The sequence below is a fragment of the Marmota monax genome, unplaced genomic scaffold, assembly GCF_021218885.2.
Source record: "Marmota monax isolate L192 unplaced genomic scaffold, Marmota_monax_Labrador192_F-V1.1 WCK01_AAM20220418_F8-fsc00002, whole genome shotgun sequence".
Classification (NCBI taxonomy): Eukaryota; Metazoa; Chordata; class Mammalia; order Rodentia; family Sciuridae; genus Marmota; species Marmota monax.
The window spans coordinates 27,919,607-27,942,316 of NW_026693571.1; the positions used below are offsets into that span (position 1 = coordinate 27,919,607).

Below are 22,710 nucleotides of genomic sequence, written 5' to 3' on the forward strand. Positions count from 1 at the left end.
GGTACCTCCATGTTAAATTTCCCATGTCAACTCATTTAGAATACTAAATATTTAAAAATATTTTGTTTTTTTCAGGGTAATCATAAAATCTTTTAAAATTATAACACCATCAATTTTTAAAATTCTCCACAGAAAAAAATACAACTTTATGTTCAGCACACGTCATATATTATCTGACAAAGAAAACAACCCTGTTTGTTTAATTAAATAAACCTATTTAAATGTCTAGCTTTTGGAGACCACTGCTGAACTCCAAAACTCTACAGGGAAAATATCACCCTAATGTTGCTGATTAATCTGTTCAACTCAAAAAAGACTCACCTCAGATGTATTTGTTGCACATAGCTTCACTAAATACAATAACCAAATTATCATTCTGTTTTCTGACATAACTCAAATTTATACATATGCCACAGATGGGGACTCCTGAAGAGCCTTGCACATATACCAAGCCAGTCTGCAATCAAATTGAGCAGTTCCTTCAATGCCAGGGATGGTAGGCAGGAATCCACAGTCCCCTGAACAAATGTCTAACATATGTGAAAGCTGGGTCAGGGATGTGCAACATTCTCACACAAACAGTCTTAAATCAGAGGTGACATACAGGGTCTAGGCAACTGGCACATGACAACTAAAGTAGGCTGGCTGTCAGAAGACAATAATTAGCAAATGATACATTCCTCGATGTCAGGGATAAATCAATCTGCATTGGGGACTGTGGTACACATAAAGCCTCATCTAAAGAGCCACCACTGAACTCTAGCCAGTTGGTGCCATCTGGGACGACAGGCTGTGTTGCCAGATCTTCCAAGTTTCAAGAAAAGCTGGAAATTCATATTTTCATATGTCTGGATTTTTAAAAATTGTGGTAAAAAATAAACACATAAAATTTACCTTATTCACCATTTTTAAAAGTTCACAGTACTGAGACTATGCATACTGTCATACAATGGATCTATAGAACTTTCTCATTTATAAAACTGAAGCTCTGTGTCCATAAAATAACAACTCCCATTTTCCCCACCACTGGTCCCTGGCTACCATTATTATACTTTCTGTTTCTATGAATTCTGATTACTTCACATAGCTTGATTTTTTTGTTTTATTTATTTATTTTTTAATGTGGTCTTGGGGATCCAACCCAGAGCCTTGCATATGCTAAGTACACACTTTATCACTAAGTTACATCTCCAGCCTCAGACACCTTGATTTTTTAAATGTTGGTAACTAATAAAATTCATAACATTCTGGGTGACTACTCATTTATGACTCCTCATGATAGTTATGATTACCTAAAGCACTTCCAAGTTTCCAGAATGCAAAATTCAACTAGGTGAAAGACAGATATGACACTATCAAAGTCAGACAAATTATATGGTTCCAGTGTGCTTTTCATGTCCTTATTTGTGCTCTTAAAAAAAAAAAAAAAGGACTAAAGGTTTAAAATATACTTTACATGAATTCTTACCATCCCTGCTTGATGCAAGAACCACATGAGGTAGTCTTCCTGAATGTCCACGAGACTGGAAATCTCAGGAATGTAAAATGCATCATATTCCACATGTTTCACTTTAAGATTTACCTGAAGAACAAAGTAAGAACAATTTAACCCAGAGAACGGAAAACCAGTTTCCCAGAGAACATCTCAGTAGGACATTTTACATTTCTATCTATTCACCCCATCTCCACACTGGCTCCTCCTATGCTCACCTTATATAATTTCTCCAAGAGCTTGAGAGCTGCTGTAATATAATTGTTAAACAATACAGGAATTAAGAATGTCTTTCTCCCTCTCAGTAGATAAAGGACTGCTCCTTTATAGAGGTTTATCAGCTTCATGAAATACTTTGGGCATACCTGAGACCACCAGTTATCTTAAGAAAAAAAGAAAAGAACATTTTAATTCATTATCTTGAGCAAGTTTTCTGCCTGCTAGCTAAAAATTCCTATAGCTAAAAGATACACATTAGACTAAATGTAGTTTCCCCAAACTGACTGTAAAAAGAATCCATTAAAACGTTTCTGGAGAGAGCAGCAGCTGTATAAGACTCCCTAGAGTTTTTTTTGTTTGTTTGTTTTTTGTAAAGCTTAATCTGATTTTTTTCAAAGGCTTATATAAAAATTCAATTCCAAGACTGCATGGGAACAAGATACAAATATTGGGGGCAGGAGGCATGTCTACTGTATCTTTCCAAATAGTGTTCATATGTCCTCATGCTATGTCAGCACTATTCTCAGCCATTTCAATCCTACACCAGGATGTAAAGGATGATGTGCCTTAAAAGTGACAGAAACACAGAAAACATTCCTTCCCTCCAACAAGCATAATTAATTGAAAAACTACATTTGCTTCTCTCTAAACATTGCTTTCTCATAATCAAACAAAAAGATTATGCTGCTGTCTTCTATTTTGTTAGGAAGAAACCCAGCCATATTAAAATATTTAGACAATGAAATAATATGATACCTGGGATTTCCCTTAAAATATCCCATCGAAAAAAAAAATAAAATATCCCATTAAAATATAAAAAGGTAGGTTGGGGGGACAAAATAGAAAGGACAAAGTATTGATAACTGTTCAGTTTATGTGATGAGTATCTGCAGTGTTCTCTCTACCATAAGGTATTCCTTTAAATGTCAATAATCAGAAGTTTACAATAAATTAAGCATAACACCGAACAACTCTCATCTCTTTTATGTCATTAGACCTGGAAAAAGAAGTTTTAAAACCCCAAAACTTAAAAGTCAGGTAATATCTCTTCAGAGACTACCATCTTTCTAGCTCATTTCTATAAGAACACCTGAGGAAATGTGCCCCAAAAGGATTTTGAGCTTAAAAAAATTCACTACTAATATATTACTAATGTGTTTGTTATTTGTTTTTATCTCTTGTTCAAACGTGGAAGCAATATGGAAAAGCCAGAAACAGGTCTCTTCACTTAAACGGAGACCATGCTCAAGTAACATCCCAGTCCATCTGGAACACAGAAGTTACTGAGTTGCAATAAACACCTAAAAAAAAAATTACCAGTGGGGGAAAAAAGTAAAAAGCTGGTCGGGTGACAGACTTTCTGTACTTGATTAATAAAAACATCTCAGGCGCTACTCCCATGAGAGACACTCTCCAATTCACTGAGGAACGGAAGGTTCTTATCTCAGCAAAGTGTCCGGAGCCTGCAAAAATCAGTGTGGACTCAACTGTCCTAAAAAAGAAAAACAAAACAAACATTTGGTAAGTCCCCACTAGGTCATTTTCTGCCTCTCCTTTCTTGGAGATCTCTGCATCACCAAAATTGTTCATTTTACTCCCACCCCCTAAAAGAAGGAGAGATACTAATTCTTGAGGCACTATTAACTACACAAGTGGGAGGGAAAAAAGTAGTTTAAAGTTGAATAATCTGACTTTGTGGTATTTTAAAATCAAATTAATCTGGCATTAATCACTTCAAATAAACTAAATAAATGGTTGAATTTGCTCAAATTGCAAACAGGGTTATAGTTAAAACTTAATGGTAAAGAAAGAAAGGTTTAAATGTTAAAGCTCTAAAATGACAACAAATAGATTCTTGAATCTCAATCCACTGAGAGCCAGTGGTTATACCAACAAAATAAACAAGAACAAAACCACTGGTATTAAATTTTAGCACATTCACCTAATACTTTGCTAGGGTTTGTATCCAGTCGCAGAATGGCCATTGCCAAGGGAATAGTCAACGTTATGTAATACTTGGAATCCTGGAGTAGGGGAAACTCAGGTAGTATTAAGTAGATTCTCATTGCTTCAACATCTGGTGGTGAACTTGACAACTGGGGAATCAGGCAACTTTCAAAGCTGTTTAAGATCTGTATGACAGAAAAGAATAAGAAATTCAAACATCCCAGATATCTAGTTAACTTATCTCTAAATTCTTAAGCCATTTGATAGACTCAACTCTTATTCATTGGTCCAGGCTCTCAAAATACATCAGGGAAAAGAAAGGCCAAAAATTCCTACCTATGCAGACCTAATATTCTGAAGGGACAATTCCTCAGAAAGATTAAAGGCAAAAAGAAAGCAAAATGTAGGTCAAATTCCCAAAATGAATATTTATGCAAAATTAAGATGTGTTCAAGACTTGGACTTTTCATCATAACTTTTTTTTTTTTTTTTTTTTTTTGGCAGTGCTGAGGTTCAAACCCAGAGCCTCACACACGCTATGTGAGCATTCTACCACTTAAATATATTCTGCAGTCCATTTTTTTTCTTAAAAGTTCAATTATTCAATTGAAAAAAATGCATTTTAAAGGTATACTCATACATTGCTGGTGGGACTGCAAATTGGTACAACCACTATGGAAAGCAGTATAAAGACTCCTCAGAAAACTTGGAATGAAATCACCATTTCACCCAGCTATCCCATTCTTTGATTTAAATCCAGAGGACTTAAAATCAGCATACTGCAGTGAGACAGCCACATCAATGTTTATAGCAGCTCAATTCACAATGATTTAACTATGGAACCAACCTAGGTTGGCCCTTCAGCAGATGAATGGATAAAGAAATCTGGTATATATACACAATGGAGTATTACTCAGCCATAAAGAAGAATAAAGTCATGATATTCGGGCTGGGGATATAACTCAGTTGGTAGAGTGCTTGCCTTGCATGCACAAGGACCTGGGTTCAATCCCCAGCACCACAAAAAAACAAACAAAATTATAACATTCACCAGTAAATGGATGGTAGTGGAGACTATCAGGTAAATGAAACAAACCAATCCCAAAAAACCAAAGGCCGAATATTTTCTCTAATATGCAGATGGTAATTCACAATAAAGCAGGGAGCACTAGAGAAGAATGATGTTACCTTAGATTAGGAAGAGAGAAGTGAAGGAAGGGGAGAGGAGGGAATGTGGGGATAGGAAAGACAGTAGAATGAAACAGACATTATTACTTTATGTATATATGTGACTGACTGCACAACCAATATGATTCTACAACATGTACACTCAGAAAAAATGAGAAATTATATCCCATCTATGTATATCAAAGTGCATAAATGCATTCTACTGCCACGTATAACCAATTAAAACAAATTTAAAAAAATTTTTTTAAATACACTTTATAAATGTAAGAAACATACCTGTTCTAGAATCATGGAGTGCTGAGAGTTCATTAATTTCTCAAATAATACCCTAGTTGAATTCAGATCAATCCCAGGGATTTTGGGACTTGTTTTAAAATGTTCATCAATCCTAAACAAAACAGAACAGAAAAATATAATAATCATAATCATAATCATCACCATCATCATCATCCCATAGCAAACACACTAATAAAAATCATAAAACAAGTAGATAAAATGCTTTGTCCATTCTGATCAGATTTAAATTTGACCTGGCAGACAAAAATCCAAAAGAATATCATACTTTGGGGAAGCCCAACAGAATATCTTCACAATAATACCTTTTTCAAAATGATTTTAAATTTTCAAGGAATGTTTTCCCTACAAGTCAAAGAATAAGAACAACCATGTCAGGCCGAGACAACCTTGAAGTTCATAAACAAACATTAATTCCTAGATTTACTTTTTGTGTTTTTTGTCTTTCTCTGGTCTAGTTGTAGATGCTGTGGTTAGATGAAGAAAAACATTGCCTGTGCAAACTGGCCCACTCATCACAAAAGGCAAGTACAACCTTCTTCCTGAAATTCCTTAATGCATTTAACATAACAATCTGATCTACAACAAATGCAAAGTTAATGTCTCTCTCAGTTAACAGAAGGGATACAATTACGTTCACCCAAAAACTAATTTCATAGCAAATGTTTTTAACTTCCTGACAATGAAATCATTTTTCCAACCTTAAACAGTCAGCCTTTCAGAGACTTAGAGAATGTCTCTTAAATTCCTACTCTTGAACATACTGCATTTATTAATTTACAAAAGAGTTATTTGAAAACAGGCTTCTGTTTATTAATAATCAACACATGCAGAAAGTTTTAGCACTTTTCTGACAGTTCTGTTACAATTTCTGAAGATATGTTTTCTAACACTGAAGAAAATCATATATATCGCAACTTAAATGGTCAAACCAAGAGGAATTTCTTAGACTTTCTTTGTTGGACCTTTTATTGTTCTAAAAATAAGTCTGTCCCAAACTAATTCTGGTGTTCCAAATGTAACCTTACATATACTTAGAGGTACTTTCTACTATGCTGTTAAGAAAAAACAAAATCCTTTATATGTATATACTGATTTATGAAATTGGTTTCCTATGCATATATTAGAAGAGCAGCCTTTCTGAAATAGCACAAATGTCAGTTTTTTAAAAACCTTTACCCACAACTGTAATGAATACATGATCTATGGATGAATAACCCAAGAAGTCTGGCCAAAAGCTATTCCCAATCTTCATAAAAGCTATCCTTCTAGAATAGGGTTTTCACCCTTGATTGTCACTGACTCTGGGAGCCAAACAACTCCGTGTTGGTCAGGTGGGACTGTATGATGTTTAGCAGCATCCCTGGCCTCTTCCCACTATATCCAAGAAAATACACCTCTCCACTGCAACAACCACAAACATCAGCAGACATTGCCAAATGTCCCCTAGGGAACAAAGCCACACTGGTTGAGAACTGCTGCTCTAAAAGACCAACATCAGCATAATCGAGAATACCTTTCACTAGAAGAAAAGCTTAATTATTAAACATGAAATGAATTGAATGATCCCATTCCAGCTGCCCTAATATATGAGTAACTGACTGAAATATCTAACTGTAACTGCAGAGAGTTTCTGAAGTGACCATTTGTTGGGTTGTGTCTGGTTAATTTTAGATGTCAATTTGACTGGATTATGGGATGGTAACTGGTAAAGCACTATTTCTGGGTATGTTTGTAAGAGTTTCTGGAAGAGACTGGCTTTTGAATCAGTGAACTTTGTAAGGAAAATTCACCATCAACCAATGTGGGCAGGCACCATCCAATTGGCTAAGGACCCAAACAGAACAAAAAGGCAGAAGAAAGGCAAATTCACTGTCTCTCTATTCTGGAACTAAGACAACCTTCTTCTTCTGCCCTTCCATAGCCAAACTCCAGGTTCCTTGGTCTCTGGGCCTTATACCAAAGGCCTCCCAGGTTGTAAGGCCTTCAGCCTCAGACTTAGAATTATTCCACCAGCTTCCCTGGTTCTAAAGCCTGAGGCTGAACCAGTCTACTAGCTTCCCTAGTTCTGTAGCTTGCACAAGGCACATCAGGAATGTCATCTCAGCCTCCATAATCATATGAATCAATTTCCACAGTATATCCCCTCTGATCCATCCATCCAATTTGTTCTGAACCCTATAGTGTGGATCTTGAGAATGTCCCCCAAAGATATATGCATTGAAGATTTTGTCCCCAGCCTGTGGTGCTACTGGGAGTGGTAGAACCTTCAGGAGATGAAGTCAACTGGAATAAAGTTAAGTCATTGGGGCCATGCCTTAAAGAGAATATTAGGACCCCAACCCCTTCCTTTCTCTCTCTTTTGCTTCCTGGCCACCAAGAGGTGAGTAGCTTCCTTTGTTACACTCTCCTACTATGCTTCCTCACCATGAGACCAAAAGCAATGTAGCCAACTGCCCATGGACTAAAAATCATTTAAACCACGAGTCAAAATAAACCTCTCCTATTTTACGTTTGACTACTGATTATTTGTTACAGTAATTGACAGCTGACCAACATACTCATCTTCAAGTCTCATTAGTCTGATTACTGGCAGAAAAGGACTGACAGATGATCAGATTTGGTAGCATCAAAGATCCAAACCCATGACAAAACTCTTTTGATGAATCATGTTCTTGAGAGGGATATTTGCAGAAGGAATACAACCAAACAAATGTTCTATTTGTTGCCTGTGGAGCTCAGCCTCAAATATAATTTCCCAGTGAGCTGGGCTGAACTGGAATCCAAGAAGCCACTAAGTTTCTTTGGAACTCTTCCCTAAACTTACTCCTTTTGAGAAAAGAAAAAACAAAATGGTAAAGCAAACCAAAGAAAACAAGGAAATTATTTAAAGATTAAGAGTTTACTAACAGTAAAGCACAGATCTTGGGGCTAACATTTTAGAATATCCTGAAATTCTGACTTTGAATTACACCAATTCTTCCTGAGATATAGTCTTTCTCATTAGCAATCTGCTTCTCTGCCAAACAGGCGTGATTCAGCATTGTCCTTCCTGATCTCCTCTCATTCATCATTCTTAGGCAATCCAATTTTTGTGGAAAGCATCAGTTTTTTCACTGAATTAAACCCAACTACTGTCAAAAAGAAAAAGTCTTTTTCACCTTTTGGTAAGTGTTTGCATCAGATGTGGGTTTTTTTCAGACTAAGTCACTTACTTTTTTTCAAGAAAACTTCCATTCCAACAGGCTGCAGAAGATAATATCTGAACAACGCCACTGCTCAAAAAAAAAAAAAAAAAAGAGAGAGAGAGAAAAGAAGTCTTTAATAATTTTTAAAAATATGGTTATTTGAGCACCAGCAATAAGTTAGTCATTATTTATTTCACACCCTCACTGAGCAGATTTCATTTATGGCAGCTCTTAGATTAACCTTGAAAAACATACATTTGTTTTAGATAAACAGTGTGTCACACATCAAAATGAGCAAAACCTTATATTTTCCATACATTATTTTTTAAAAATAAAAATATCAAAGCTCTTAAAAGAATAAATCTTGGGCTGGGGTTGTGGCTCAGTGGTAGAGCGCTCGCCTAGCATGCACGAGGCCCTGGGTTCGATCCTCAACACCACATAAAAATAAATAAATGAACTAAATAAAGGTATTGTGTCTAACCAAAAAATAAATATTAAAAAAAAGAATGAACTTTTGTATAACTCTGAGGGTCTCCTTCCATTTCCATGCATTTTCCCTTCTCTCTCCCTTTCCCTCCCACCTCTCATCCCTGTTTAATGTTAATCTTCTTCTCATGCTCTTCGACCCTACTCTGTTCTTAGTTACTCTCCTTATATCAAAGAAGACATTTGGCATTTGTTTTTTAGGGATTGGCTAGCTTCACTTAGCATAATCTGCTCTAATGCCATCCATTTCCCTGTAAATGAGGGGAAGGGGAAAAATAATATAAGGGGGACAAATGAATGTCAGTAGAGGGAGCAGAGAGAGAAGAGGGGAGGGGAGGGGAGGGGAGGGGGGATAGTAGAGGATAGGAAAGGCAGCAGAATACAACAGACACTAGTATGGCAATATGTAAATCAATGGATGTGTTACTGATGTGATTCTGCAATCTGTATATGGGGTAAAAATGGGAGCTCATAACCCACTTGAATCAAATTGTGAAATATGATATATCAAGAACTATGTAATGTTTTGAACAGCCAACAATAAAAAATTTAAAAAATAAATAAATAAACAAACAAACAAAGGAAAAAAAAAAAAAGAATGAATCTTGCTCCTGATAACAATCTTGAACATTCTCCTACCACAAACCATTTAAAACATGCCCTACTTTACCTCTAAACATAAACAAAACAAAGCGTGGGCTGTTATTTCCCCCACAAAAATTATTTATGCAAATTAATAATTAATCAACCATTTCCTTGTATTTTATTGCCCTATTGAGAAAGAAACTAAAAGTTAGTGCAATGAGCATTTCTGTTACCTATTTTATATAGGCTCTCAGAAAGTAGTGTGAGGATCCAGAATAAAACTGCATATCAGGATCCTGGATACTCTTATTTAGTATAAGGAGAAGGGAAGAAATAAAAATATATGGCTAGGGAGAAGACTTCAGTAACTTCTGTTAATCAGAGAAAGGTCTTTAGAGATCACTTCTTCCCTCTCTACTACTGGTGAAACACAGGGTCTCTGACTCCCCCTGCTGATAATCAGCCTGGTCCTCTTCTCACCCCTACACCCCTTCCACTTGTATGTTCATTTCTAATCTTAGTATACATTAGACTCTATGACAAAAAGGAAATGCTAAGGAAAGCCAATGAAGGTATATAAAATGATGCAGAAAATATTCTAGTTTAATAATAAAACAAACTTGATTAAAGGCCTAAATACTTTTTACTAAAGTATTGAGTATTTTTTCCCTATATGACTACGAATTCCCATTTCAACTAATCATTTTGAGTGAGGAAATGCTAAAAACTATTCATATTAAATAAGACAAAATGCTTCAGAACATGAATGTGAAGAAACCCATTAAGGTTATACAACATAATACTGAGCACAAAGGATGACTTAGGCTCTCTTTGGTCAGGAAGACCTTACACTGGAAAAGGCTGAAAAGTACACTCTGTAAGAAAAATGGGAAGCAATCACTGTTACTGGGGCCTCATGAGACCAAACCCTGAATAAATGTGTGTGGGGCTGGGGGAAGGATTCCCTAAATGTAAAACTCCATCTATATTCATAGCCTCAACACAGAAGTAGGGTAGGAAAAAAATCACTAAGCTAAAAAGTTCTAACATGGCAAAACTAAAGACAAGCAATCACGTACTTGATTGTATTTGCATTGTTGTGTTCTGAGAGTTTTTGTCTCCAAACTGCTATGGTTTCATCATTTATTAGACTGGTATAATGTGCTTGGTTCATGGTCCTAAAGTCAACAGCAGGAGAAGAATTCTGGAAATTAAACAGTGAAAGAAATTATGTATCATGGATTTTTCCTCGTCTTCCCCCCTATACACTCACCGCTTTGGTTCCACTCATAAGCTGAAAGCTGTGGGGCACTGCCCAGATAGCTCTGACTTCAGAAGGAGGCACTCACTCCCTAGTTTCAGGGTATACAGGCTCCTGACTGCTCTCACTTGGGCTTACCCTTAGCTACATCCAATGCCAAAGTGAATTGTGGTATAAGAGCCTAACCTCCTTCCCTCAACTCAGGACTGGCTGAAGGGCCATCCTAACTCTAGAGTCCCACAAGAACTGGCCAAGGCTTCTGCTGTAACAGAATTAAAGGTCAACTTCTCCCTCTGCCCAGCCCTTCCTCCTTCACCCCTGAATAAATGTTCTAGAAAGCGAGCACACCCCCTAAAACTTTGAGCTTCAAGGTCTACTTCCCAAAAAAACCAACCCAATGTGACTTTTACAGATTTTTTTCCCCCTTGCTTTAAATCACTATAACATCAAGGCTTCTAAGGCTTAGAATTATAATTTTTTTGGCCAAATTCCAGTAAAATACATTATTAAAAAGTCAGTTGAATTTGAACCTATATTGCAAATAATTTATGAAAATTTAATGCCCATTTTTATGTCTTGCTCCAAGTATATAGCTGTAAGCTTATGAGAAAAGTGTCAAAAAGGATGTTAATAATGGCCTTAAAAATCCCAGCACTGTACAAGCTTTATCCAGTGAGGCTTAAAAAGACAAAGAACTTTCACTTTCTAAAATTGCTTGTTTTCAGCTTTATTTTTCCCCAATTTTGTTCATGATCTAGAAGTAAAAAGCTGTTGATGGGGTGTTTATACCTCCTATACTTGACACTAATAAAGAGGGGGAAAGTAAGAGCAAAGCAAATATCCATTCATTCACAGAACCATCATTTTTTTTCTTCTTTGTATTTAAACATAAAACATAACTTTCAAAATAAATTTTCCTGGTTACTTTCCTATAGTTGTAAGATACCACTGTAGGGAGAAAAAAAAATGACATGTAATTCATTAGAGATGCTTGACAAAGTTTTTGATCAATTGGTTCTTATTAACCATTATACTAAAATGGCCACAGACATATTGAGAAACTCAAAATAATATTGAACTACAACAGAAAGAACATGGAAGCCAAAGGGGAACACACACACACATACACATACACACACACACACACACACACACACACACAGAGATTGCTTTTCTTTCCACTTGTGGTTTTAAAATCACTATTATGTAAATTTTAATTAATTCCCCCATTCAAAGGGGCAACAGAAACAAAATATTTACAAAAACACTGACATGGAACTATTTTCTTATTCTTTATTACATGTCCAAATAAACCACAGATGCCTTAGGTGAAATACAATCTTAAAATCACTTAACCAAGAAAGAGCATCATTTTTCCATGCCCTCCCTCCCAGTGTGGAGGTCAAAACCCTGGACCTTCCACATGCTAACAAGTGTTCTTCCTCTGAGAAACAACCCCAGCCCTCAGGTCCTTCTATAAATTCAGGCCAAAAAGAAAAAATTGCTCTAGGTCAGTGTTTCTCAACTTTGGCTGGACTTTGAATCACCAGAGGATGTTTAAAAATTGCCGTTAACCAAGTAACATTCCAGATTATTTAAATCAGAATCTCTACAGGTGTATTTTTTAAAGCTCCCAAGTAATTCCAATGGGTAGCCAAGGTTGAAAATCATTGTCTAATACTACTACTAGTAAATAACAATAATAATAATAAGCATTAAGTCAGCCAACAGGCTTTGAGGCTACGAGAGACAGATACATACTCCCAACATTTTTCCCTTTTCAATCCTATCTAGAGGACTAGATGAAAGGTAAAAGAGAGGCTACAGTTTATATTCACTAAATTGCCAAGATTAAGAACCAAATGTAGCAAATGAGTATCTGAATGAAGGTTGAGAATCCTTGATCCATAAATTCAAAATCTGAAATGCCCTAAAATACAGAACTTTGAGCACCAACATGATACCACAGTGAAAAATTAAACACCATGAAACTTCGTTTGATGAACAAAATTTAAAATACTGTACTAAATCACCTTCAGGCTATATGTACAAGATCTATATTAAAGTGATTTATTTTTTAGAGCACTATAGTTATACATAGTTGTATTCATTTTGACAAAATCATAAATGCATGGAATTGTATCTCAATCCTCATTCTCCCATGTTTCCCTCCCCTTCTCCCTCCCCCATACTCCAATGATCTTCCCCATATATTTATGATCCTCCATCCCACTGCTATTTTTCAATTTTTTTATTTGTTCTTTTTAGTTATACATGACAGTAGAATTCTTGAGGTTGTACATGATGTGGAGGTACACTGGTCGCATATTCCTATATGAACATAGGAAAGTTATGCCCGATTCCTTCTACTATCTTTCTTATTCCCTTCCCCTACTTCCCTTCATTCCCCTTTGTCTAATCCAAAGTACTTCTATTCTTCCTTCCCACCCCCCACCCCACTCCCCCCACTCCCGCCTATCTCCACTTATTGAGTGTTAGCATCTGCATATCAGAGAGAACATTCGTCTTTGGTTTTAGGGGATTGGTTTGTTTCATTTAGCCTGATAGTCTCCACTTCCATCCATTTACTAGTGAATGTCATAATTTCATTCTTCTTTATGGCTGAGTAACACTCCATTGTGTATATGTACCACATTTTCTTTATCCATTCATCTGCTGAAGGGCACCTAGGTTGGTTCCATAGTTAAGTCATTGTGAATTGAGCTGCTATAAACATTGATGTGGCTATGTAACTGTAGTATGCTGATTTTTAAATCTTTTGGATTTAAATCGAGGAGTGGGATAGCTGGGTGAAATGGTGGTTCCATTCCAAGTTTTCTGAGAATCTCCATACTGCTTTCCATAGTGGCTGCACAATTTGCAGTCCCACCAGCAGCCTAAGAGTGTACATTTTTCCCCACATCTTTGCCAACATTTATTGTTGCTTGTATTCTTAATTGCCATTCTGGCTGGAGATGAAATCTCAATATAATTTTTTTTTGGCGGGGGAGTACTGGGGATTGACCTCAAAGGCACTCAAACACAGAGCCAAATCCCCAGCCCTATTTTGTATCTTATTTAGACAAGTCTGAGTTGCTTTAGTGCCTCGATTTTGCTAAAGCAGGTTTTGAACTCATGATCCTCCTGTCTCAGCCTCCCAAGCCACTGAGATTACAGGCATGCATCATGCGACCCAACTTTAATATTGTTTTAATTTGCATTTCTCTAATTGGTAAAATTGTTGAATATTTTTTTCAAATATTAATTTATCAACCATATTTCTTATGTGAAGTACCTGTTCAGTTCTTTAGCCCATATATTGATTGGGTTCTTTTAACACCAAAATTGAGTTAAAATTTTTGAGTTTTTTATATATCCTGGAGATTAATGCTCTATCTGAGGTACCAGTGGCAAAGCTTTTTCCCATTTTGTAGGCTCTGTCTTCATGTTCTAGATTATTTCCTTTGCTGTGAAAAAGATTTTTAGTTTGATATCATCCTATTTATTCATTGATGATTTTACTTCTTGCACTATAGGAGACTTGTTGACGAAGTCAGTTCTTAAGCCAACATGATGAAGAACTGAGCCTACATTTTCTTCTAGTAAATGCAGAGTCTCTGGTCTAATTCCTAGGTCCTTGGTCCATTTTGAATTGAGTTTTTTGCTGGGTGAGAGACAGGGGTTTAATTTCATTTTGCTACATATGAATTTTCAGTTTTCCCATTTGTTGAAGAGGCTATCTTTTCTCCAATGTATGTTTATAACACCTTTGTCAAGTATAAGATGGCTATGTTTATGTGGGTCTGTCTCTGTCTTGTATTCTGTACACTGGTCTACATGTCCGTTTTTGCACCAATACCATGCCATTTCTGATACCATAGCTCTATTATATAATTTAAAATCTGGTCTTTTGAATGCTTCCTGTGTCACTTTTCTCCCTAAGGATTGGCTATTCTGGGCCTCTCATTTTTCCAAATGAACATCATAACTGCTTTTTCTACTTCTATGAAGAATGTCATTGGAATTTTAATAGGAATTGCATTAAATGTGTATAGCACTTTTGGTAGTAAGGCCATTTTGACAACATTAATTATGCCTATTCGAGAACATGCACATCTGTCCATCTTCTAAGGTCTTCTTTTATTTCTTTCTTTAGTGTTCTGTGTTTTTAATTACAGATGTTTTTCAACTCTTTTGTTAGATTGATTCCCAAGTATTTTATTTTTTTGAGGCTATTGTGAATGGGATAGTTTTCCTAATTTCAGGTAATTCATCATTGGTGTATAGGAATGCAGTTGACTTATGGGTATTAATTTGTATCCTGCTATTTTGCTGAATTTGTTGAGTTCTAAGAACTTTCTGGTGGAGTTTTATTTTTTGGGGGGGTCTTCTAAATATACAATCATGTCTTCGGCAAATAGGGATAGTTTGAATTCTTTTTTTTGAGAGGGGGTACCACGGATTGAACTCAGGGGCACTCGACCACGGAGCCACATCCCCAGCCCCATTTTGTATTTTATTTAGAGGCAAGATCTGAGTTGCTTAACACCTCACTTTTGCTGAGGCTGGCTTTGAACTCGTGATCCTCCTGTCTCAGCCTCCTGAGCCACGGGGATTACAGGTATGCGCCACCACACCTGGCTGGTTTTCACTTTTATTTTTCATTTCTTCATGAAACATTTTATTGAGTATGTTTTGTAGTGTAGGCCTTCTAGTTGTGAATATTTTAACTTTTGTTTATCATGGGAGGTTTTGATTTCATTGTCAATTCTGAAGCTTAATTTTACAGGGTACAATATTCTTATTTGGCACCCATTTTCTTTCAGAGCTTGGTATATATTATTCCAAGAGTCCTACTTTGGAGGTCTGGGTTGAAAAATCAGCTGACATCTGGATTGTGACCTATCATTTTTCTAAATGTGACCTATCATTTTTCTCTGTCACCCTTTAAAATTTTATCCTTACTCTATATGTTAGGCATTTTTATAATAATGTGCCTTGGTGTGGGTCTGTTGTAATTTTGTATATCTGGGGTCCTATAAGCCTCCTGTGTTTCATTTTCCACTTCATTTTGAAGGACTGAAAATTTTTCAGATATTATTTCATTGAAAAAGACTGTGCATTTCTTTGGTTTGTATCTCCAAGGCTTCATCTATCCTAATAACTCTAAAGTTTGGTCTTTTCATGTTATCCCATATTTCTTTCTTTCTTTTTTTTAATGGCAAAATGTTTATAAGAATTTTTATTTATTTTTTCCCCTTCCCCTCACTTCCTCTTATATGTAATTTTGTATAACAATGAGGGTCTCTTTCCTTTACCATGCAATTTCCCTTCTCTCTCTCTTTCCCTCCCCCCTCTCGACCCTGTTTAATGGTGATCTTCTTCTCATGTTCTTCCTCCCTATTCTGTTCTTAGTTGCTCTCCTTATATAAAAGATGACATTTGGCATTTGTTTTTTAGGGATTGGCTAGCTTCACTTAGCATAATCTGCTCTAATGCCATCCATTTCCCTGCAAATTCCATGATTTTGTCATTTTTTAGTGCAGAGTAATACTCCATTGTGTATAAATGCCACATTTTTTTTTATCCATTCATCTATTGAAGGGCATCTAGGTTGGTTCCACAGTCTAGCTATTGTGAATTGTGCTGCTATGAACATAAATGTAGCAGTATCCCTATAGTACGCTCTTTTAAGGTCTTCAGGGAATAGTCCGAGAAGGGCAATAGCTGGGTCAAATGGTGGTTCCATTCCCAGCTTTCCCAGGAATCTCCATACTGCTTTCCAAATTGGCCGCACCAATTTGCAGTCCCACCAGCAATATACAAGTGTACCCTTTTCCCCACATCCTCGCCAGCACTTGTTGTTGTTTGACTTCAGAATGGCTGCCAATCTAACTGGAGTGAGATGATATCTTAGGGTGGTTTTGATTTGCATTTCCCTGACTGCTAGAGATGGTGAGCATTTTTCATGTACTTGTTGATTGATTGTATGTCCTCCTCTGAGAAGTGTCTGTTCAGGTCCTTGGCCCATTTGTTGATTGGGTTATTTGTTATCTTATTGTTTAATTTTTTGAGTTCTTTGTATACTCTGGATATTAGGGCTCTATCTGAAGTGTGAGGAGTAAAGATTTGTTCCCATGATGTAGTCTCCCTATTTACCTCTCTTATTGTTTCTCTTGCTGAGAAAAAACTTTTTAGTTTAAGTAAGTCCCATTTGTTGATTCTTGTTATTAACTCTTGTGCTATGGGTGTCCTATTAAGAAATTTGAGCCCGACCCCACAATATGTAGATCGGAGCCAACTTTTTCTTCTATCAGACGCAGAGTCTCTGATTTGATATCAAGCTCCTTGATCCATTTTGAGTTAACTTTTGTGCATGGCGAGAGAAAGGGATTCAGTTTCATTTTGTTGCATATGGATTTCCAGTTTTCCCAGCACCATTTGTTGAAGATGCTATCCTTCCTCCATTGCATGCTTTTAGCCCCTTTATCAAATATAAGATAGTTGTAACTTTGTGGTACCTTTTTCCCTACATCCTTACCACACTGTATTCTTGATAATTGCTGTTCTGACAAGAGGTGGACCTTAGTATAGTTTTGATTTGCATTTTCCTCGTTGCTAGAGATGTTGAACATCTTCTCATGTATTTTTTGGTCATTTGCGTTTTTTCTTTAAAGAAGTTTTTAGTTCCTTTGCCCATTTATTAATTAGGTTGGTTATTTTTGTTTAAGTTCCTCCCACCCACATCATTTGTTAATTGTTTATTTACTAAGAAAAACTATTCCTTAGCCCATGTGTTCCTGAACACTTTACAGTTCAGAAACACAAGTCAGTAATCAACTTCTAAGGAACTCAATCTAAAGAAATTCTTTATATTCCAAAAATTCTTTATATTCCGGCCTTCTTCATCTCCTCAAAATCTTTAATAAAATCATAATTTTTGTAGAAATCGGCATATGACTTCCTTCTTGGTTCAGCCACACCAATCTCAACCCCCAGGGCAACCATGAATGCTCCACCAGTTGAAACCTCATATGATTGGCCAAAAGACCCCACACATCAGAGGTTCTGTCAAAGCATCAGAACCATGGCAGTTATTGTCCTCCACACCAATGTCCTTCCCAGATGATGGAGAAATTTAGTGGTGATGTTAAGTTTTTGAGTTCTTTATCTAATCTAATCTGGATATTAATCCCTTCTCAAAGGGGCAGCTGGCAAAGATTCTCCCATTCTGGGCTTTATTTTCAAATTTGTAACTATTTCCTTTCCTATGCAGAAGTTTTTTAATTTGAGAGCATCCACTCAGAATTCTTGGTTTTATTTGTTGAGATTTAGAGACCTTGTTTGGGAAGCTGGTAGTGCCTACCTATATGATGGAGTGTTAAACCTGTTTTCTTCTAGCAGTTGTAAGGTTTCTGGTCTAATTCCTAAGTCTTTGATGCATTTTTATTTTACTTTTGTGCAAGATGAGATGAACCTAATTTCATGTATCTAAAACAAGTGATTTTCATGTTTACACTTGAGCCCCATCCCCAAGATCTCACTATATACATACAAATATTCCAGACTCATAAATATATAAATAAACATATGAAATGTTTTTCTATTCCTAAGCATTTTGGGTAAGGGACACTCAATCTATTATCTCCTCTCCTCCCTTCTTCCACTTTAAGGCTTGAATTAAAGAATGAGCACTATATAAATATAAAATGGAGGCTGTCACTATTCAAATGCTTTTCTTGGTCTTTGATAATGGTAACTAGGTAACCACATTAATTTTATCAGTTTATATCTAAACATCTACAGTTAATAGTTTAAGTATATGTGCATCGGTTTCCATTTTAAAAAGAAAAACACCTTAAGAAATATTCCATTTTATAGTTGCTTTTATCTTTTTTATCTCGAGTTTTCAATGCATACCTCTATTACCAATTGTTTATTTTATTTATTTATTTGGTACCAGGGATTGAACCCAGGGGGTGCTTACCCACTGTGCCGCATCCCCAGCCCTTTTTTGTATTTTGTTTAGAGACAGGGTCTAGCTAACTTGCCTAGGACCTTACTAAGTTGCTGAGGCTGGCTTTGAACTTGCAATCCTCCTGCCTCAGGCTCCCGAGCCACTGGGATTACAAGCATGCACCACTGCTACCAACACCAGTTGTTTATTTAACCTGCCCTATTTCTCTAATATTGCCTTATGATACTTTACTTTCTTTTCATCAAAGTATTGTTTTCTATACCCAACAATGTTAATCAATTTAAAATTCAACTATAGATCAGATTCTATATTGATAAAAGGAGTGAAACTAAGTTTTATGTTGAATAACACAGAAAAATCAAGTTGTAAAATATTACTCAAGTCAGTTTGTTAAGGAAATGAATATTCAAAATTCTAACTATTCATGGACAAAAAAAGTTACTACACTAAAATCCTATGTTTTCAATTTTGCTTTTGAGGCATCTAGAAGAAACAAAGAATGACTTCCATTTCCCTCAGGATTTCTCTGTGATGTCTAAACAAGCCAAAAGTAGCAATTCCACATCACCCCAGAGGGCAGCACTAAACAGTCTTCCTCAGGCTCCTGACCTAGAAAATTTTAAGTTCCAGATGTCCAGCCTGCAGCCTCAGTGTTCACCAGTACCTTTTTTTTTTTTTTACCAGAATCATAAAATTATAATAATTATAATAACTAGAGGACAAGAACTTTATGTATTTAAAGATGGCAACACATGAGACAAATGGGGACAGGACCCTTTTTCCCACAGCAATCCTGATTCCTTTATCATCAGTCAGGGCCCCTTCAACGCACAACAGAGTTGGTCCTACCAAAATGCTTATCGAATAAAAGTGGGGAGGGGGAGAGAAGCACATGAATAGGGAAAAAGTGGAGGGCTGCAAACAAATCTATGGGGCTTTTCTTAGACTGAGTGCCTCTGAAGAAGTGTAACAGATCCTCTCACAGATTCTTGGATTCCCACTTGACTCTCTACCGTAAACCTGAAAAGACACTATCATCATTCTCCTGGCTTACCCACTACAATGATGCAAGAAAAAGGAGGGAAATTTTGGTGCAGTGTCATGAACAGATTATAAATAAAAGATATATGACTATTGTGGTATCAGTTATATGTTACACTCAATCACATCAAACAAAGAAACCACCAAATTCTGAAATACCTAGAATGTGTTGCTACTTAACAATGAAGAAAAGAAATGAAAAGTCAAATAATGCCAAAGCAAGCAAAAACTCTTTAGGCCTCGTTAAATTTTTGTTAGAAAAAAATATGGGCAAAAATAAATAAGTTGTAAATTAGAACTCTATGATTATACCAGGAACATTATTAACACTTCAAAGGAACCAAATGGAGATAACTTCTTTAAGATTGTTTGCTTATATTAATAAAACAGGTAAAAACAAAGACCAATACCACTTTAATATAATTATTAAAATAAACATTGGTTTACCAATATTTCACCCCCAAGTGATAGTCAAAAGAAAATTTTACCTCATATTTGGAGCAGAGTACAAAAGTTTGGTCTCCTCCAGAGAAGATCTGCTTAACAATATGATATTTAAAGCGATCTGCCAAAAAAATTTCCAACAGCATATTTTTCAATAATTGAAGTTTCTTCTTGATCCCTTTTTTAATATTCCAAAATATGCATCAGAGTGGCTTCTTATCCATTTTAATCACATTAGAGAAGAAACCAAATCTCCTGGCTCAATGCCTAGTATTACTTCTACTGCAATTAAAAATAAATATATAAAACAGTACCCTCCATTCTAGCTCTGCCCCCACTTCACTGCCAGCTAATCCTGATCTCATTTCTATTTTTCATGCTAACTCTATCATGGCACTGACCTGAAATCTAAAATGGGCACTACTATAAATGGTAACATATGCCTAACAAATAATTCCGCATCTGAGGTGGACCCTAGCCACTTCAGGATAAATCTGGCAACATAAGGACTTCTATTTCCTGCTCTCTGATTTATCCCCCATTACATGCACCCACATAAACACTGATACCATGATATTGCTTTATTGCTAATATCCCACACAATGTTATTCATTCTCCATGCCTCTTTCCTCTACACCCTAGCACACACTGTATTCTCCGAGGGATACCTCCTAGGGCAGAGTCTGAATGGTGCTCCTGGAATTTTGCCACTCCATGGGACTGCCACTGCTACTCAAAGTCCTCTATCTGGCTAACTCCAAATCACCCTGTCCAACACAGCTCACACTTCCTCTAACCAAAATACTCTTTCATGTCTTCTTCTGTGCTCGCATATTACCATGAGGTTTCCTAAAGCCACAGCATTTACACATTTATAAAATCATTTTGTCAAACATCTAAGCAAGGACAGCCTCAGCAACTTAGCAAGACTCTGTCTCACAAAATAAAAAGGAATGAGGATGTAGCTCAGTGGTAAAACACCCCTGGGTTTAATTGCCTGTAGTACCACAAAACAAAAGAAAGGAAAAAAAAAAAAAAAAAGACGAGGCAGCACTCAATATGAATGACTGCCTTATTTTGATTTCCAAACAAATGAATACTCTGTTGCATATTTTTAAGAGAAGGGGGGAAAAAGGCATGAAAAGAGATCACGTTATGCTATGACCAAAACACCAACAGAAAGTAGAGAAAATAACACAGAATTGGCACTAAGAGCATAGGCTTTCAAATGGGGCCAATCTTGGTTCAGTCCTGCCTCCAGGATCCTTGTGACTTTAGGAAAGTTACTGACCCTCTTGAAGACTCAGTTCTCTCACCTCTACAAAGATGACAACCACTAATAGGTTGTTCTGAGGCTTAGCATAATAATGAATTTGGTTAAACATTCCATAAATAGTTAACCATCAGTATTAACAACAATAAAACTTACACACTATCACCAAGATTCTCGGTGCTAACATTTTGTGTTTTATTTATTTTCTAGGATTTCAGAGTTTCATGCATAGCAAGAACTGAAATATTTGTTGATTATTGTTTTTAAAAAACTTCATATTAATTCCCTTCAAAAGACTTCAAGATATATAAGAGATGTAAATTCAAAATATGTTGGAAACAAACATATAGATATATGCTTTAGTCATTTAAAATATAATTAAATTCTAGTGCAAATCTTACCGGCTCGGGCTGAAAGCTGTCCACTGTGGGCAGCCCAATAACCCTTCACAGGAGATGGGCACTTAACGTTACAAGTGTGTCCAGTTCCTAGTTGACCTCTAGCTCCACAACCAAATGCGTAGATGAGTCCAGAAGAAGGCACAAAGGCTAGAGTGTGTTGTCTGTGGAAAAATTAAACAACTCATGGTCAAAGTATCTACTAACATGGACACACTCTCAGACTCTGACCTTTAATTTCCAAATAAAAGCATAGGAGTCCTTAGGTGTGCCCCATGGAACCTCCCCAGTGACAATATGTGACTTTTCTTTTTTTTTTTTTCTTTTTTTTGCAATGACTGGCTCTCCATAATATTCTCCTTCTCTCACACTCCAGTTAATGGGGAGGATAGTAACTTGTGGAAAAAGTTGAATAAACCTGCTGCCATATGGATGAAAGGGAAGAAGCAGTGTAGGCCCAGACAAAATTTCCAAAAGGCTCTGTGGGACTTTCTCCTTTCTTCATTTCTTCCCCACATGCTGCTACTCTTTATCCCAAAAGAGGCTTACTATTCCCTATTTCTCTGCTTACCTAAAACCCTTCCTTGCTACATCCCAGAATCTGACTTTCTCCAAATTTCACCGTAGGTATGCATGCAGTAAAGATTTCCTAAAATGATGGAACTTAGGTGTCATCACATTCTCCATCACTATAAGAACAAGATCCATTTCTGGGTCTTCTAGCAGGAAGCTCTGAGGAACACTCACCTGCCACAAGCAATCTGAGTTACTTCACTGCCCATCAGCTCTAGAACTCTTCTTGGATTAACCTCATCATTCATGGAGTCATGTCCAAGTTGCCCACAAGAACCAGCACCAAAGGTGAACACACCTCCACTCTAACAAAGAACAAACGTCAATATGACATTACTGT

At 36.4% G+C, this 22,710-nt stretch overlaps 1 protein-coding gene across 5 annotated transcripts in view; it reads right to left on the reverse strand.

Annotated features, from left to right (window-relative positions):
* The window catches only part of Herc3 (HECT and RLD domain containing E3 ubiquitin protein ligase 3), a 132,401-nt gene that overhangs the window by 50,575 nt on the left and 59,116 nt on the right, over positions 1 to 22,710 (reverse strand). For 4 of the 5 annotated variants that reach the window (XM_046458855.2, XM_046458854.2, XM_046458856.2 and 1 more), the window contains 9 exons: positions 22,545 to 22,675; positions 21,801 to 21,961; positions 20,171 to 20,247; positions 10,482 to 10,606; positions 8,356 to 8,415; positions 5,123 to 5,234; positions 3,654 to 3,843; positions 1,711 to 1,874; positions 1,469 to 1,582 (listed from right to left, as the gene is read on the reverse strand). In XM_046458855.2, the coding sequence (XP_046314811.1) occupies positions 1,469 to 1,582; positions 1,711 to 1,874; positions 3,654 to 3,843; positions 5,123 to 5,234; positions 8,356 to 8,415; positions 10,482 to 10,606; positions 20,171 to 20,247; positions 21,801 to 21,961; positions 22,545 to 22,675 (1,134 nt within the window). Of the gene's footprint in view, positions 1 to 1,468; positions 1,583 to 1,710; positions 1,875 to 1,919; positions 3,204 to 3,653; positions 3,844 to 5,122; positions 5,235 to 8,355; positions 8,416 to 10,481; positions 10,607 to 20,170; positions 20,248 to 21,800; positions 21,962 to 22,544; positions 22,676 to 22,710 lie in introns of those variants that run through there. The other variant, XM_046458857.2, reaches the window with a different exon arrangement.